This window comes from Hemitrygon akajei, chromosome 1, assembly GCF_048418815.1.
Source record: "Hemitrygon akajei chromosome 1, sHemAka1.3, whole genome shotgun sequence".
NCBI classification, from domain to species: Eukaryota; Metazoa; Chordata; class Chondrichthyes; order Myliobatiformes; family Dasyatidae; genus Hemitrygon; species Hemitrygon akajei.
In genome coordinates, this window is record NC_133124.1 from 41,682,317 (window position 1) to 41,697,314 (window position 14,998).

General features: G+C 40.1%; 1 protein-coding gene across 3 annotated transcripts in view; it reads left to right on the plus strand.

Annotated features, from left to right (window-relative positions):
* Nucleotides 1–14,998, plus strand: part of tox (thymocyte selection-associated high mobility group box) — a 250,536-nt gene that overhangs the window by 148,141 nt on the left and 87,397 nt on the right. For all 3 annotated transcript variants that reach the window (XM_073041893.1, XM_073041897.1, XM_073041901.1), the window contains exon 3: nt 13,734–13,976. In XM_073041893.1, the coding sequence (XP_072897994.1) occupies nt 13,734–13,976 (243 nt within the window). The remainder of the gene's footprint in view (nt 1–13,733; nt 13,977–14,998) is intronic.

Here is a 14,998-nt window from a genome sequence, read left to right on the forward strand (position 1 = left end):
ATAAAGAAGTAAGAAGCTGTTCCTGTTCTCCTAAAAGCCATTTCTTGCATTCCTATCCTCCTGCAGTTTCTGTAACTAATACAATGCCAGCTCCATATGCTGCTATTTACGTTTGATTGCCTGGTCTCGATTGTGAACTTGAGGAAGGGGAAGTCAGGAGAACGCACACCAGTCTTTATTGAGAGGTTCTTGCTTTAGAGACAGTAAGAGGGTTACACTGTGAAGAAAATTAAGTCGGGGTAGTTGATTTTGAAAATCAATGGTAGAAAGGAGAGGTAGTTTTGGTGGTGATCAAGACAGGAATCAGCTTGGGTTCTGGACAAAGAAGATGTTGTCAGGGTAGATGATTATGGAGTGCGACTTGAGGATATAATCAAGCATGGGCTCAGGGAGGTGATCTGCACATTGCAAGAGTAGCCTGAGCATCAAGGCAGGAAGACCAGTGGGAGGAAGTTAGGGAATTGATCAGATGGATTTTGAAAGACTGAGGGGCAATGCCTGTAAATGTCAGAAACTAGAAGGCATGGAGGTGATCAGTGACCCACAACTTTAAGGCATCCTTATGGCTGAAGGTAAGTGTATAGATGTGGAGCAGTTAAGGTCAAGTCTTTCAAATGACACCAAAACAGGTCTCTGTCCCCCATATAAGGCCTGCTACACCATGTTGTGAGCCATACCATTTGAAGGTGTTTGTAGTTACATTTCATGCAAGAAACCTCAAGATGAGTATTGCATACTGAATGAAAATTAAATAAAAAATTTCAGTTGGTAGAAATCTGAAGTTGAGACAGAACACGCAGCAGGTCAGACAGCATCTGTGGAAAGAGGAATGAAGTTAATGTTTCAGGATAAAGATCCTTTATCAGAACAACTAATGAAGTATTGCACACTATTTGACATCACTGCACATATCTCTTAATTCCACGCCTGAATATAAGTCTCATTTCGGACGTGCCTTTCAATGTGCCTTGAATCCACTACCTAATTAATTATGTTTAGCATTCTTGTATTTCTAAAGAAATCCAGCATGTCACATACAATATCATTACACTATTCAACAGAATTCCTCCCTTAACTAACAATTTTCACACATCACTTAACAGCTTTCTTTCTCAGAAGTGACATTACTTTACATAGGGATATGAAGGTAAAGGCAGTAGATGAACTGAAGATGCAGATCAACCATGAAATAATTGGTGGAATGAGCTCAAGGGTTGAATGGACTGCTCTTGTTACTCTCATGCCAGATTTTTTGAAAAACTCTGGTTCTTCGATTCATCAACAAAGATAGGAAGAAGCTCATGTTGCATTGCTTATGTGAATAACAACCACAGATGTAATGCTTATTGCTGAAACTGATCACTGCTCAGGCAGAAAGAAAATTGAAATTGAGACCAAATGATCACCAATCTTGTAGGAACAGGCTGAGAGATTCCTTGAGAGGTCTGAAATTAAGTCATAGTAATGACTATCTGTGAAGTAGACAGGACAATTATTTATGAAGGGTGATTGAACAAATCATAGAGAAAGTTGGAGTTTCATGGGGAGAAAGCTAAAAATGATTTGTAAGAAAAAGCAAATGAATCATGTGGGCAATTATGTAATTAGAAAAATAAAAATTAGTTTCTGTATTCTTGGCATGGAGTCCCAACTGATGTGTTTTAATTGCCAGGAAAAGAAATCAAATGATAGAAAACCTCTCAGCGGAGGAGAAGGACAACTAGAAGTTGGCATAGGCCAGGGCATATAAGAGTGTGTGAAGTGTCATGGATATATCTAGGAATGAATTGAACCAAGGGGCACAAAGGGTTGCGTGATGGTCTAGAAGTTAGAATCTGTGGGTCAATATACCTTTATGCCACACAAATGAATTGTATCTGAAACCCTGTATCTAAATATGGCTGTTTCTTTGTAAGCAGGCCTTGCAGTTTCCTCAGGGCATGTGACTCACAAAATGCAGCCAGACTACCTGTACTGCAGTATTTGGACAATTCCTCCCCACCCCAGTTTACAGATGCTGCTTGACCTACTGGTTTCTCCAACAGATTGTTTGAAGTTTTAATGTCTCTTTGATGAGATTTAATTTGTGTATTAAACATCACAGGCAAATCTCACTGAAGCAGATCTCAGTGAAGCTGCACTAAATGGAGACGGAAACAGGCTATTCTAGATTTTATATTGTGAAATGATAAAGGTTTAATTAACAATCATACACTTACAAGACCTTTAGTGAAGTATGATCAGAACCTGATACAACTTCATATGAATATTGAAATCAATTTGGTTCAACCCAAACATGTATTCTTAAATCTAAATGTAGAAAAATATGGAGGTGTAGTGTGGGTGACAATGACAGTTCATTGGGAAACTACATTTACAAGCAGTAGACCAACATTTAAACAATTGATACAGATTTTGCATAATATGCATCATTTTAAGGCACAAAACCAAAAAACAAAAATGATCTCTAGCTAACAACCGAAGTTAAAGGTAGTACTTCAAAGGAAAAGCTTATAATGATGCTAAAAAGAGGACTAAATGGGATAATTGGGAACATTTTAGAATTTAGCAAATGAGTACCGTGCCATTGATTTTTAAAAAAAGGAAATTAAATTCCAAAACTAATCCAACAGGAAACATAAATGCCAACTGTGAAAACAGATACACTCATGCAAAAAGAGAAAAAAAAGTACTGCAGTCAATGTGAGTCCCTTACAGACTGAGCAAGAAAAACAATATTGGAGAATAAGGATATGGCAGAGAAATTATTTTTAGAAAAGAAGATGCAAAATGCCTCCCAGACATAATGCAGACCAACAGGTCTGTGGTGAACTACATATACCTGTCTGGACTGCTCCTGTGGCTCCTCCCACAGACCCCTGTATAAAGGCGATTGCGGCCTGATGCCCGGCCTCATTCTCCAGGATGTAGTGTTGTTCATTCTTCCAGTCAATAAAAGCCGATATCTCGCTTCTTACGTCTCAGAGTGAGTTATTGATGGTGCATCAAGGTCTAAAGAGAATAAGAAGCTGTAAAAAATTAACATTAGTACAAACTTAAATGGAGAAATTAATGCGATTGAAAACTGATAAATCCCTGGGACCTGATGATCTGCATTACAAGGTTTTGAAAGAGACATCTCTGGAGATGCTGGATGAACCTGATCACACTTCCAACATTTCATAGACTCTAAACTGTTCCCATGGGTGGGTTGATAGCAAATGTAACCCTTGACTTCAGAAAGGAGGGAGAATGTGATGTAAGCATGTTTGTTGATAATGCCAAGCTGGATGGCATTGTGAGTTGTGAGGAGGATGCATGGTGTTTCAAGGGCAAGTGAACAATGATGACAACAGGTATAATATAATGGAATATAAAACGGAAAAGCAGGGTCTATTAAATGATAAGAGATTGAGAAGTGTGGTGTTCAGAGGAGCCTGGATGTTCTTGTTCATGTATTGTTGACAGTTAATGTGCAGGGAGAGGAAGCTGGGAAGTATGAAGTATTGATCTTCTGGCAATAGGATTCTTGTGAAGAATGTTGTTTGATATTCAAAACAACGCCACCCTCCTCATTCCACAAATGCCACCAGCCCATACTTGTCACCATCCTCTTCCTCACTGATTGTCCTGAATTTGTTAAGGAGATCTAGGAATGTTTTCTGCAGTAATATTGTGATGGCTATACCAGAGAAGGGTACACTTGAATTCTTCTCAAGAAATGAAGCTGGGCAAATGGCTGATGTGGCATGAAGGGGCACTTTTGGATCAGTGACCATAATTCTATTAGTTTTAAAGGAAGTTATGGAAAAAGATAGAACTTGTCCACAAGCAAAGAAGAATTGATGACACTAGGCAAGAACTTGAAAATATTGATTGTAAGAGGCTATTAGCAAGTAAAGGGACATCTGACAAGTAGGAAGTTTTTAAAAATGAGATCAGATGGCCTCAGGACCAACATGTTCATTTTAGAATGAAGGACAAGGCTGGCAAGACTAAGGAAGCCTGGCTGATGAAGAATATTGAGGGTCTTGTCAGGAGAAAGAGGGAAGTATATGTTGGGTATAGGTAGCTGGATCAAGTGAGTCACCTGAGGAGAATAAGGGATGCAGATATATACTTAAGAAGGTAATTAGGAGGGCATAAAGGGAACGTGAGATGCCTTTGGCAGATCTTAAATGAGAATCTTTAATATATTCTCAATATATTAAGCACAAAACTAAGGTAACTAGGGAGAGAGTAGTTTGCTTAAAGGATTGATGCTATGTATGGAGCCACAAAGGTTGAGTGAAATTTAAATGAATATTTTTCATTTACCGTGGAGAAGAACATAGAAGCTGGTGAGTTTGGGGGAGCATATCAACATTATGAAAAAGGAGGTGTTAGCAACCTTAATGCACATAAGAGTGAATAAATCCCTGGGGAATGACCAGATATATAATGGGACATTGTGGGAGCCAAAAGAGGAGATCACTAGGATCCTAAAAGAGATTTTTGTAACTTTGTTAGCCATGGGTGAGGTGAGCTTCTGAAAGACTGGAGGATGGATAATGTGTCTTTATTTAGGAAAGTCCATCTCCCATCCCTCCATCCTCATCACATTCTACAGGGGTTGTATTGAGAGCATCCTGAGCAGTTGCATCACTGCCTGGTTCGGAAATTGCACCATCTCGGACTGCAAGTCCCTGCAGCGGATAGTGAGGTCAGCTGAGAAGATCATCGGGGTCTCTCTTCCCGCCATCACGGACATTTACACTACACGCTGCATCAGAAAAGCAAACAGCATTATGAAGGACCCCATGCACCCCTCATACAAACTCTTCTCCCTCCTGCCGTCTGGGAAAAGGCACCAAAGCATTCAGGCTATCACAACCAGACTATATAACAGTTTCTTCCCCCAAGCTATCAGACTCTTCAATATCCAGAGCCTGGACTGACACCTTACTGCCCTATTGTCCTGTTTATTATTTATTGTAATGCTTGCACTGTTTTGTGCACTTTATGCAGTCCTGGGTAGGTCTGTAGTCTAGTGTAATTGTTTTTTTCTCTCTGTGTTGTTTTTTACGTAGTTCAGTCTAGTTTTTGTACTGTGTCATGTAACACCACGGTCCTGAAAAATGTAGTTTCATTTTTACTATGTACTGTACCAGCAGTTATGGTTGAAATGACAATAAAAATGACTTGTCCTGACTTGACTTGACTTGAAAGTGTGGGAAGGCAACCCAGAAACCATAGTAAAGTACAGTAAATGAAAAGGCCCTTTCACTCCCCATGTCCACACTGCCCATGATACCAATTTAATTATTCCCATCAGTGTACACATGGTCTGTATCCCTTAATTCTCTGCATGTTTATGTATCTGTCTAAGTGTCTCTTAAGCAACACTATCGTATTGGTTTCTATCACCTTCCCCATCACCTACCATTCACTGTGTAAAAAAATTCACAAAACTCCTTTAAAATTTCCCCTATTATCTTAAACATATACCCTCTAGTGTTTGCATTTGTCACCTCAGGAAAAAGATTCTGATTATCAATCCTATCCATACCTCTCGTAATTTTTCATACTTCTATCAGATATCCCTTTACCAGAAGAACACAAGACCATAAGACGTAGGAGCAGAATTAGGCCATTTGGCTCATCGAGCCTGCTCCACCATTCAATCATGGCCCATCCTTTCTTCCCTCCTCAGCCCCACTCCCTGGCCTTCTCCCCATAACCTTTGATGCAGTGGCCATTCAAGAACCTATCAATCTCCATCTAAAATACAGCCAACAACCTGGCCTCCACAGCTGCCTGTGGTAACAAATTCTACAAATTCACTACCATTTCGTTAAAGAAATTTCTCCGCATCTCTGTTTTGAATGGATGCCCCTCTATCCTGAGGCTGTGCTCTCTGGTCCTAGACTCCTCCCACCATGGGAAACATCCTTTCCAGATCTATATCTTTCAACGTTTGACAGGTTTCAACGAGATCCCTCCCCCCTCATCCTTTTTTATTTCTAGTGAGTACAGGCCCAGAGCTATAAAACATTCCTCATATGATAACCCTTTCATTCCCGGAATCATCCTCGTGAATCTCCTTTGAACCCTCTCCAATGCCAGCACATCTTTTCTTAGATGAGGAGCCCAAAACTGTTCACAGTACTCAAGGGGAGGCCTCACCAGTGTCTTATAAATTATCAGCATCACATCCCTGCTCTTGTATTCTAGACCTCTTGAAATAAATGCTAACATGGCATTTGCCTTCCTCACCAATGACCCAACCTACAAGTTAACCTTTAGGGTGTTCCGCAAAAGGACTTACAAGTCCCTTTGTATCTCAGATGCTTGGATTTTCTCCCTGCTTTGAAAACAGTCTGTACAATAGTCTGACAAGTGAAGTCAGAGCCAAAGTAGAAGCAAAAGAGAGGGCATACAAAGAAGCCAAAACTAGTGGGAAGATAGAGAATTGAAAAGCTTTTAAAAACTTGCAGAAGGAAACTAAGGAGGTCATTAAGAAGGAAAAGATGAATTATGAAAGGAAGCTGGTAACTAATATCAAAGAAGATACGAAAAGCATTTTTTAAGTATGTAAAGGGTAAAAGAGAGTTAAGGGTAGATATAGGACCAATAGGAAATGTGGCTGGAGATTTTGTAATGAGAGATACAGAGATGGCAGAGGAACTGAATACATATTTTGCATCAGTCTTCACAGTGGATGACATCTGCAGTATACCAGACATTCAAGAGTGTCAGAAAAGTGACGTATGTGCAGGGAAAATTACAACTGAGAAGGTGCTCAGGAAGCTTAACGGTCTGAGGGTGCATAAATCTTCTGGACCTGATGGAGTGCACCCTTGGGTTCTGAAGGAAGTAGCTGGAGAGATTGCGGAGGCATTAACAATGATCTTTCAAGAATCGATTGATTCTGGCATTGAACCAGATGACTGGGAAATTGCAAATGTTACTCCACTATTTAAGAAGGGTGGGAGGCAGCAGAAAGTAAACTATAGACCTATTAGCCTGACATCAGTGGTTGGGAAGTCATGGTAATTGATTGTTAGGGATGAGATTATGGTGTACCTGGATGTACATGACAAGATAGGCCAAAGCCAGCATGGTTTCCTGAAAGGAAAATCCTGCCTGACTCACCTACTGCAATTTTTTGAGGAAATTACAAGCAAGGTAGAAAAAGGAAATGCAATTGATGTGGTGTACTTGGATTTTCAGAAGGCCTTTGACAAGATGCCACACATGAGGCTGCTGAACAAGATAAGAGCCCATGGAATTACACAGGAATTACTAACATGGGTGGAGCATTATCTGATTGGCAGAAAACAGAGAGTGGGAATAAGGGGATCCTATTCTGGCTGGCTGCCAATTACCAGTGGAGTTCCACAGGGGTCGGTGTTGGGACTGCTGCTTTTTACGATGTATGTTAATGATTTGGACTATGGGATTAATGGATTTGTGGCTAAATTTGCCGATGATACTACAATAGGTGGAAGAGTGAGTAGTGTTGAGGAAACAGAGAGCCTGCAAAGAGACATAGATAGTTTTGGGGAATGGGCAAAGAAGTGGCAAATGAAATACAATGTTGGAAAGTGTATGGTCATGCACTTTGGTGGAAGAAATAAACGGGCAGACTATTATTTAGATGTGGAGAGAATTCAAAATGCAGAGATGCAAAGGGACTGGGGAGTCCTTGTGCGAGATACCCTAAAGGTTAACCCCCAGGTTGAGTCGGTTGTGATAAAGGAGAATGCAATGTTGATTTTCATTTCTAGAGATCTAGTATATAAGAGCCGGGATGTGATGTTGAGGCTCTGTAAGGCACTTGTGTGACCACACTTGGAGTATTGTGTGCAGTTTAGGGCTCCTTATTTTAGAAAGGATACACTGATATTGGAGAGGGTTCAAAGAAGATTCACGAGAATGATTTCAGGAATGAAAGAGTTACCGTATGAGGAACGTCTGGCAGCTCTTGGGCTGTATTCCCTGGAGTTCAGGAGAATGACAGGGGATCTCATAGAAGCATTCCGAATATTAAAAGGCCTAAACAGATTAAATATGGCAACGTTATTTCCCATGGTAGGGGAGACTAGGACAAGAGGGCACGACTTTAGGATTGAAGGATATCCATTTAGAATAGAGATGCAGAGAAATTACTTTAGTCAGAGGGTGGCAAATTTAGAGAATTTGTTGCCATGAGTGGCTAGGGAGGCTAAGTATTTAAGGCAGAGATAGATAGGTTCTTGATTAGCCAGGGCATCAAAGTGTATGGGCAGAAAGCAGGGGAGTGGGGATGACTGGAAGAATTGGATCAGCCCATGACTAAATGGCAGAGAAGACTCAATTGGCCAAATGGCCTACTTCTGCTCCTATATCTTATGGTCTTATTTCTTCTACAAAAGTGTATTACCATGCATATTCCAACATTATCTTTCATTTGCCACTCTCTTGCCCATTCTCCTAATCCGTCTAAGTCCTTTGGCAGCCTACCTGTTTCCTCAACACTACCAATCTTCATATCATCTGCAAACTTGGCAACAAAGCCATTTACTGCATCATCAAAACCATTGATATACTGCATAAAAAGAAGCTATCCCAACACCGACCCCTGCAGTACACCACTTGTCACTGGCAGCCAACCAGAAAAGGATCCTTTTATTCCCACCAACGCTGCCTCCTACCAATCAGCCAATTCTCTAACCATGTTAGTAACTTTCCTGTAATATCATGGGCTCTTAACTTGGTAAGCAGCTTCATGTGTCACCTTGTCAAAGGCCTTCTGGACATCCAAATATACAACATCCACTGCATCCCTTTTATCTATCCAACTTGTAATCTCATCAATCAATTCCAATAGGTTCGTCAGACAAGGTTTTCCTATAAGAAAGCCATGCTGACTTTTTCCTATCTTGTTCCGTGTCACCAATTACTCCGTAGCCTCATCATTAACAATTGACTCCAACATCTTTGGAACCACTGAGGTCAGGCTAACTGGACTATAATTTCCTTTCTGCTGCCTTTCTCCTTTCTTAAAAAGTGGAGTGACATTTGCAATTTTCCAGTCCTCTGGAACCATGCCAGAATCCAATGATTTTCGAAAGATCAATACTAATGCCTCCACAGTCCCTATCAATCTCTACCGCTGCTTCTTTCAGAACCCTAGGGTGCAGTTCATCTAGTCTGGGTGGCTTATGTACTCTTCGTTTTTCAGCTTTTTTGTCACCTTCTCTCTGTTCTTTAAAAAAAATCTTGGAGGTATTCACTGTCTTGAGATCCATTACCAACTTGATTTCCCTAATCTACTGTACATGCATGTTAAAATCTCCTATGACTATCATAACATTGCCCTTTTGACATGCCTTTTCTATTTCAAGTTGTAATCTGTAGTTAACATCCCAGCTACTGTTTGGAGGCTGGTGTACAACTGCCATTAGGGTCCTTTTACCCTTGCAGTTTCTTAATACAACCCACAAGGATTCAACATCTTCCAATCCGATTTCACATCTTTCTAATGATTTGTTCAACAAAGTTCAACAATATTTTCCACCTTATTTCTTATATTCCGTGCATTGAACATAGATAATAGAAATTTACAGCACATTACAGGCCCTTCGGCCCACAATATTGTGCCGACCATGTCACCTACTCTAGAGACTGCCTAGAATTTCCCCAGCGCATAGTCCTCTATGTTTTTAAGCTCCATGTACCTATCTAAGAGGCTCTTAAAAAACCCTGTTGTATCCACTTCCATCAATGCTGCCGGCAGTGCATTCCATGCCCCCATCACTCTCTGTGTGAAAAACTTACCCCTGACATTCCCTTAATACCTATTTCCAAACATCTTAATACTATGCCCCCTCCTGTTAACCATTTCAGCCCTGGAAAAAAGCCTCTGGCTATCCACATGATCAGTGTTCCTCATCATTTTATACACCTCTATTAGGTCACCTCTCATCTTCTGTCGCTCCAAGGAGAAAAGGCCAAGTACACTCAACCTATTCTCATAAGGTACACCTCCCATCCAGGCAACATCCTTGTAAATCTCTTTTGCACCCTCTCTATAGTGTCCACATTCTTCCTGTAGTGAGGTGACGAGAACTGAACACAGTACTCCAAGTGGGGCCTAACCAAGCTCTTATATAGCCGTAACATTACCTCATGGCTCTTGAACTCAATCCCATGGTTGATGAATGCCGACACACCATATGCCTTCTTAACAACACTGTCAAGCTGTGCAGCAGCTTTGAGTGTCCTATTGACACGAACCCCAAGATCTCTCAGATCCTCCACACTGCCCAGAGTCTTACCGTTTATATTATATTCTGTCTTTAAAGTGAGATATAGCACTTTGAGTTCTATATTTGCTACCCCTTTTGATTCTGCGTCCCTAATGCACTGATACCCTGCTGGCAGTCTAACTGCACGCTATCTTTGTTTTTTTACCATCCGTTCTATCCTAAGCCCCTTCACTCCAGTTCCCATACACCTGCCAAATTAGTATAAACCCTCCCTATCAGCTCTAATGAACCTGCCTGTGAGAATATTGGTCCCCTTCGGGTTCAGATGAAACCCATCCCTTTCGTACAGGTCATACCCTCCCCCCGCCTCCCAACCAGGAGTGATCCCAATGATCCAAGAACCCCTAGCTTCCAATGTTTCAGATGAAACAATCCAAGTTATCCAACCTCTCTTGATATCTAATACTCTCCAATCCAGGTAATATGCTGCTGAGCCTCTTGAGCGCCCAGTCACAGGGCTCAATGTCCTTTCCATAGTGAGGCCACCAGAAGTACAAGCCAAAGAACCTTACATTAGCAATGGGAAGGGTTCTGGAAAGAACTCTGAGGGACGGGATTGACTGCAACTGGACTCAGAATTTCAAAGTACTGTATTATCAAAGTATGTATACAGTATACAACCCTGAGATTCGTCTTCCCGTAGGCAGCCATGAAACAAAGAAACACCACGGAACCTGTTCAAAGAATACATCAAATGCCCATCATGTGGAAAGGGGGACAAATTTTGCCAAAAGCAAAAAAGCAACTGAATAACACACAGAATATTAAACTTAAAACTACAGAGTCCTTGAAACTGTTGAGTTTCGGTTTAGTTCATTTCAGTTCAATTGAGTGCTGTGTCGTTTGTTGACTGCAGGCCGCAGAGCATGTCAATGTTGAAATGCCCCGTCAAAATAGCATTTAAAAAAAAGAGTAACCAAAAACCAGAATAACATTTAACATGAACCACAGAGTCTTATAAAAGTGGGACCAGTCCACCAGAGGCACTGATCAAACCTTGCCCAAGACCCGAGATTCCTGCCCCTCCCTCAAGCAGCAGTGAACGAGTGGGAGAGAGAGTCAAATACAGGCAGAGGGGGCTGAACGCCCACTTGCCTTCTGCGCTCGCCAATCAAAAGAGTTAACTTGGGATAAGCAGTATGGCTTTGTTCATGGGAGAACATGTATCATAAATTTAATAGGTTTTTGAGAAAATGGCAAAGAGGATTACTGAAGGCAAGTGGTGGATGATCTCTATCTGTGCAATGACTACAACATTTAAAAGACATTTGGTCTTCTATGTGGATAGGAAAGGTTTAGACAGGTATGATCCAAACACAGGCAAATGGGATTAGCGTGGCATCTTGGTCAGCATAAACAAGTTAGACTGACGGAAGGTCTCAGCCAGAAACATTGACTCTTTATTCCTCTCCATAGATGCTGCCTGATTTGCTGAGGTCTTTCAGCATTTTGTGTGTATGTGTTGCTCTGGATTTCCAGCATCTTCTGAATCTCATGTGTCCATGTTAATTGGCAAATGCACAGAATAGCAATGGACTTATCCAAGACAAGTGGTGGATTACAAAATATATATTCAAATCTAACATGAAAAGTATGTACTTTTAGTGCAATATAAATATGCTTTTCATAAATAATTATAACCAGAATGAAGGAAAATGTTTAAGTTTCAGAACTAGGAAAAATAGAGAAAGTTAGACCAAGAGAAACACTCTTTAGATCTTATCTGTAATCATAGCAAAAGCTCCCTGCCTGACTTGCTTTTCTTGTGTGAATATAAGTGGGAAGTGTTATGAATACGCAGAGCCTCCACATACAATGCAGAGCATTCCTTGAAGATATTTGCTTTAAATGGGGACAAAGTGAATCTTGGGCTTCTCACCAATTTTTGGCGTGTTCAGTACTGAGACATCTATGGCAACCTTTGAAGAAAATATTTTGTACATTCACCCTGAACGGCAAGACTCTGAGGCACAACATAAAAACGAGCCTTTCTTTGGAGTGGTAATCTGCTTGCTAACTCTGTGTCTTTTTGCAGTTAATTTTGATATGTTATGTTCACTCGGATCATGCATAAACCACCTTACCTTCAGGAAATATAACCCATTTACCCAGCTTTTATCATAAGTTAAAGTTGAGTTTATTTTCTCATGCACAAGTGCAACAAAACACTTGGAGCAGCATCACAGGAACATAGCACCTTACATCGGTACCTACCCCTTACATCCACATATCACTGACACCAAGCACAAGAAAGGCAATTGTACTGCTGTTCACAAACACAAGAAAAACTGCAGATGCTGGAAATCCAAGGCAACACACTCAGAATGTTGGAGGAACTCAGTAAGCCAGACAGCATTCTATGGGAAAGAGTAAACAGTCGACATTTTGGGCTGAGACCCTTCATCAGGTCCAGGCGAAGGTTCTAGGCCTGAAGCGTCCACTGTTTATTCTTTTCCTTAGAATGTTGTCTAGCCTGCTGAGTTCCTCTCGCATTCAGTGTGTGTTGTCCTGCTGTTCATAGACTCACACACTCGACCAAGGTGATAATGCTGCCATAACCACCATAAATTAGCTTATGTGACCTAATCTAATTCCTTTGTATCCATGACTGATGTAAAATGGAGCCATAACTATCCTGATGTTCAATCCATTTTCCTTCAGAGGTGTTTGTCCTTGTTCTGTATCAGGCTTTTCAATGTCATCTGGGCCCTGTCAGTGTCACCTTCATCTGAATTACAAACAGCAGAAGGAGCACACCACCTCAAACTATCCACCTGCCACTCCTGTCCCATCTGTGATAAAGTCTGCAGGTCTCACATTGGCTTCATCAGTCACATCAGCGCCAAAGGAACTTGATTGGAAACAAGTCATCCTCAATCCCAAGGGACCACCTAGGAAGGAGAGAATATATCCTAAAGGATGGGGCAGTCATTGCCATACACAACAGCATTAATTTGCCTTTTGCACACTTCAGACTTTATTGTGCCACTGCTTATTTCATTTTACAGCCAATAGCAGTTCTAAGCACTTTTTAGAATTCTAATTTAATTATCAGTCTTTTAAAAAGAATTTCATTAGCATTAGGTTAAAAAAATAACATGGATATTTCCAATTATAATTTCAGTTTCTTGTTACTTTACAAAGTTAAATCTGGTTTCCAGACTGTGTGGTTTGATCTGTATATAGAAAGCTTTGAATTCATTGCATTCATACTTCAGTGCTCTATTCTGCCTGAATTGAGTGCTTTTACAACATTCTCCAAATTAAAATGATAAATTCTGGTTGATAGCAATTATTGTAACTGGTGGTTAGAAATTCTGTAATGAGTTCCATTCATCTCTCAGTCAAATTTATAGTGAATACTGAAATTGTCTGAGGAAACCATTTTTTTAAAACTTGCAATCATTATTAAAATATAAAAATTGCTGCTTCTTTCCACAGTCGTACCCAGTCCCAAGCATTGGAGATGAAGATTTTGATATCCCTCCAATTACTCCTCCTTCAATGCCGGACCATTCACTCCTTCACCTGACTGACACAGACTCTGGCTACCATTCAATCTGCCACTCAGTGCCCCAGAATGGGATTCTTCAGTTCAATCCACAAAACATGAATCTTCCTGCAATAACAGTGTCTAATATGCTAAGCCAAGATGGAGCTCTGCTTTCAAACTGCCTTTCTGTGGTAGGTACTTCATTTATTATTTTTTCTAATCATGAAGCTCGCCAGTGGTTCCCCAAGTAATTGGTAATCCATCTCTAACATTTATTGCACGACACTGTCATTTTGATATATTTGTAATTTTTCAGATTTGTGGAATACTTCATGACCTTCTGAAAGATATTATCAAATTTATGTCTTATTTGCCCTTGAATTGAATAAACATAATTCAACAAAGTTAAATCTTAAAATAATACAGTCAAAGTATTACTCTTTACATTCTTTCAGAACAGACACTAAATGAATTAACATGTCTATTAAAATGGTGGAGGATGTCATTCAATTGATCTACCATCATAGCACAAACAGTAATTTCCAATTTTTAAAAAAATCACAACACACAAAAAGAAAGGAACGATTTCAAAGAATGAAGAGTGAATGAATGCAGTTCCTCAGCTCTTAGCAATAGCAATCACTTATACAGAAGCACCTGTCATAGGGACAGTAAATCACAAGTGATATGAATCGAAGTACAAAATAATAATGTAATTAAATTTTTCCTTTATTTAGATTTAGACAAAGTTTACAAGGTTACAGTCAGGTTCAAACAACAAATAAAGGAAAATATCTTGTTTTTCTTTGATGGTTGAAGTATTCCTGATGGTTGCACCTTGCATTCAAAATCTAGATCCTTTGGAAGAAGTCAACTGAAAATCTGTCAATTTCTCCATCACATTCAAATCTGGTTAAAATATCCAAACAGTGAAATTGTCAAGTACTGCGACAGCCAAGTATACTTCTCTGAAATTTTAGCTTGTACTCCATTGCAAAGCCGTTCTCTGCCAAATCATTTAAAAAATATATAAAAGTAAAAGGTTAGGCTTAATGGAGACACAAAGACTGCATTTGATGGAATCTGAAGCAATACACAAATTGCTGGAAGTGCTTACTGGGTGAGTCTGTATCTGTGAAGAATATGGACATTGGACACTTCTGGTTGAAGTCTTTCATCTGGACTAAAGGAGATAGCCAGTATTAAGAAGCAA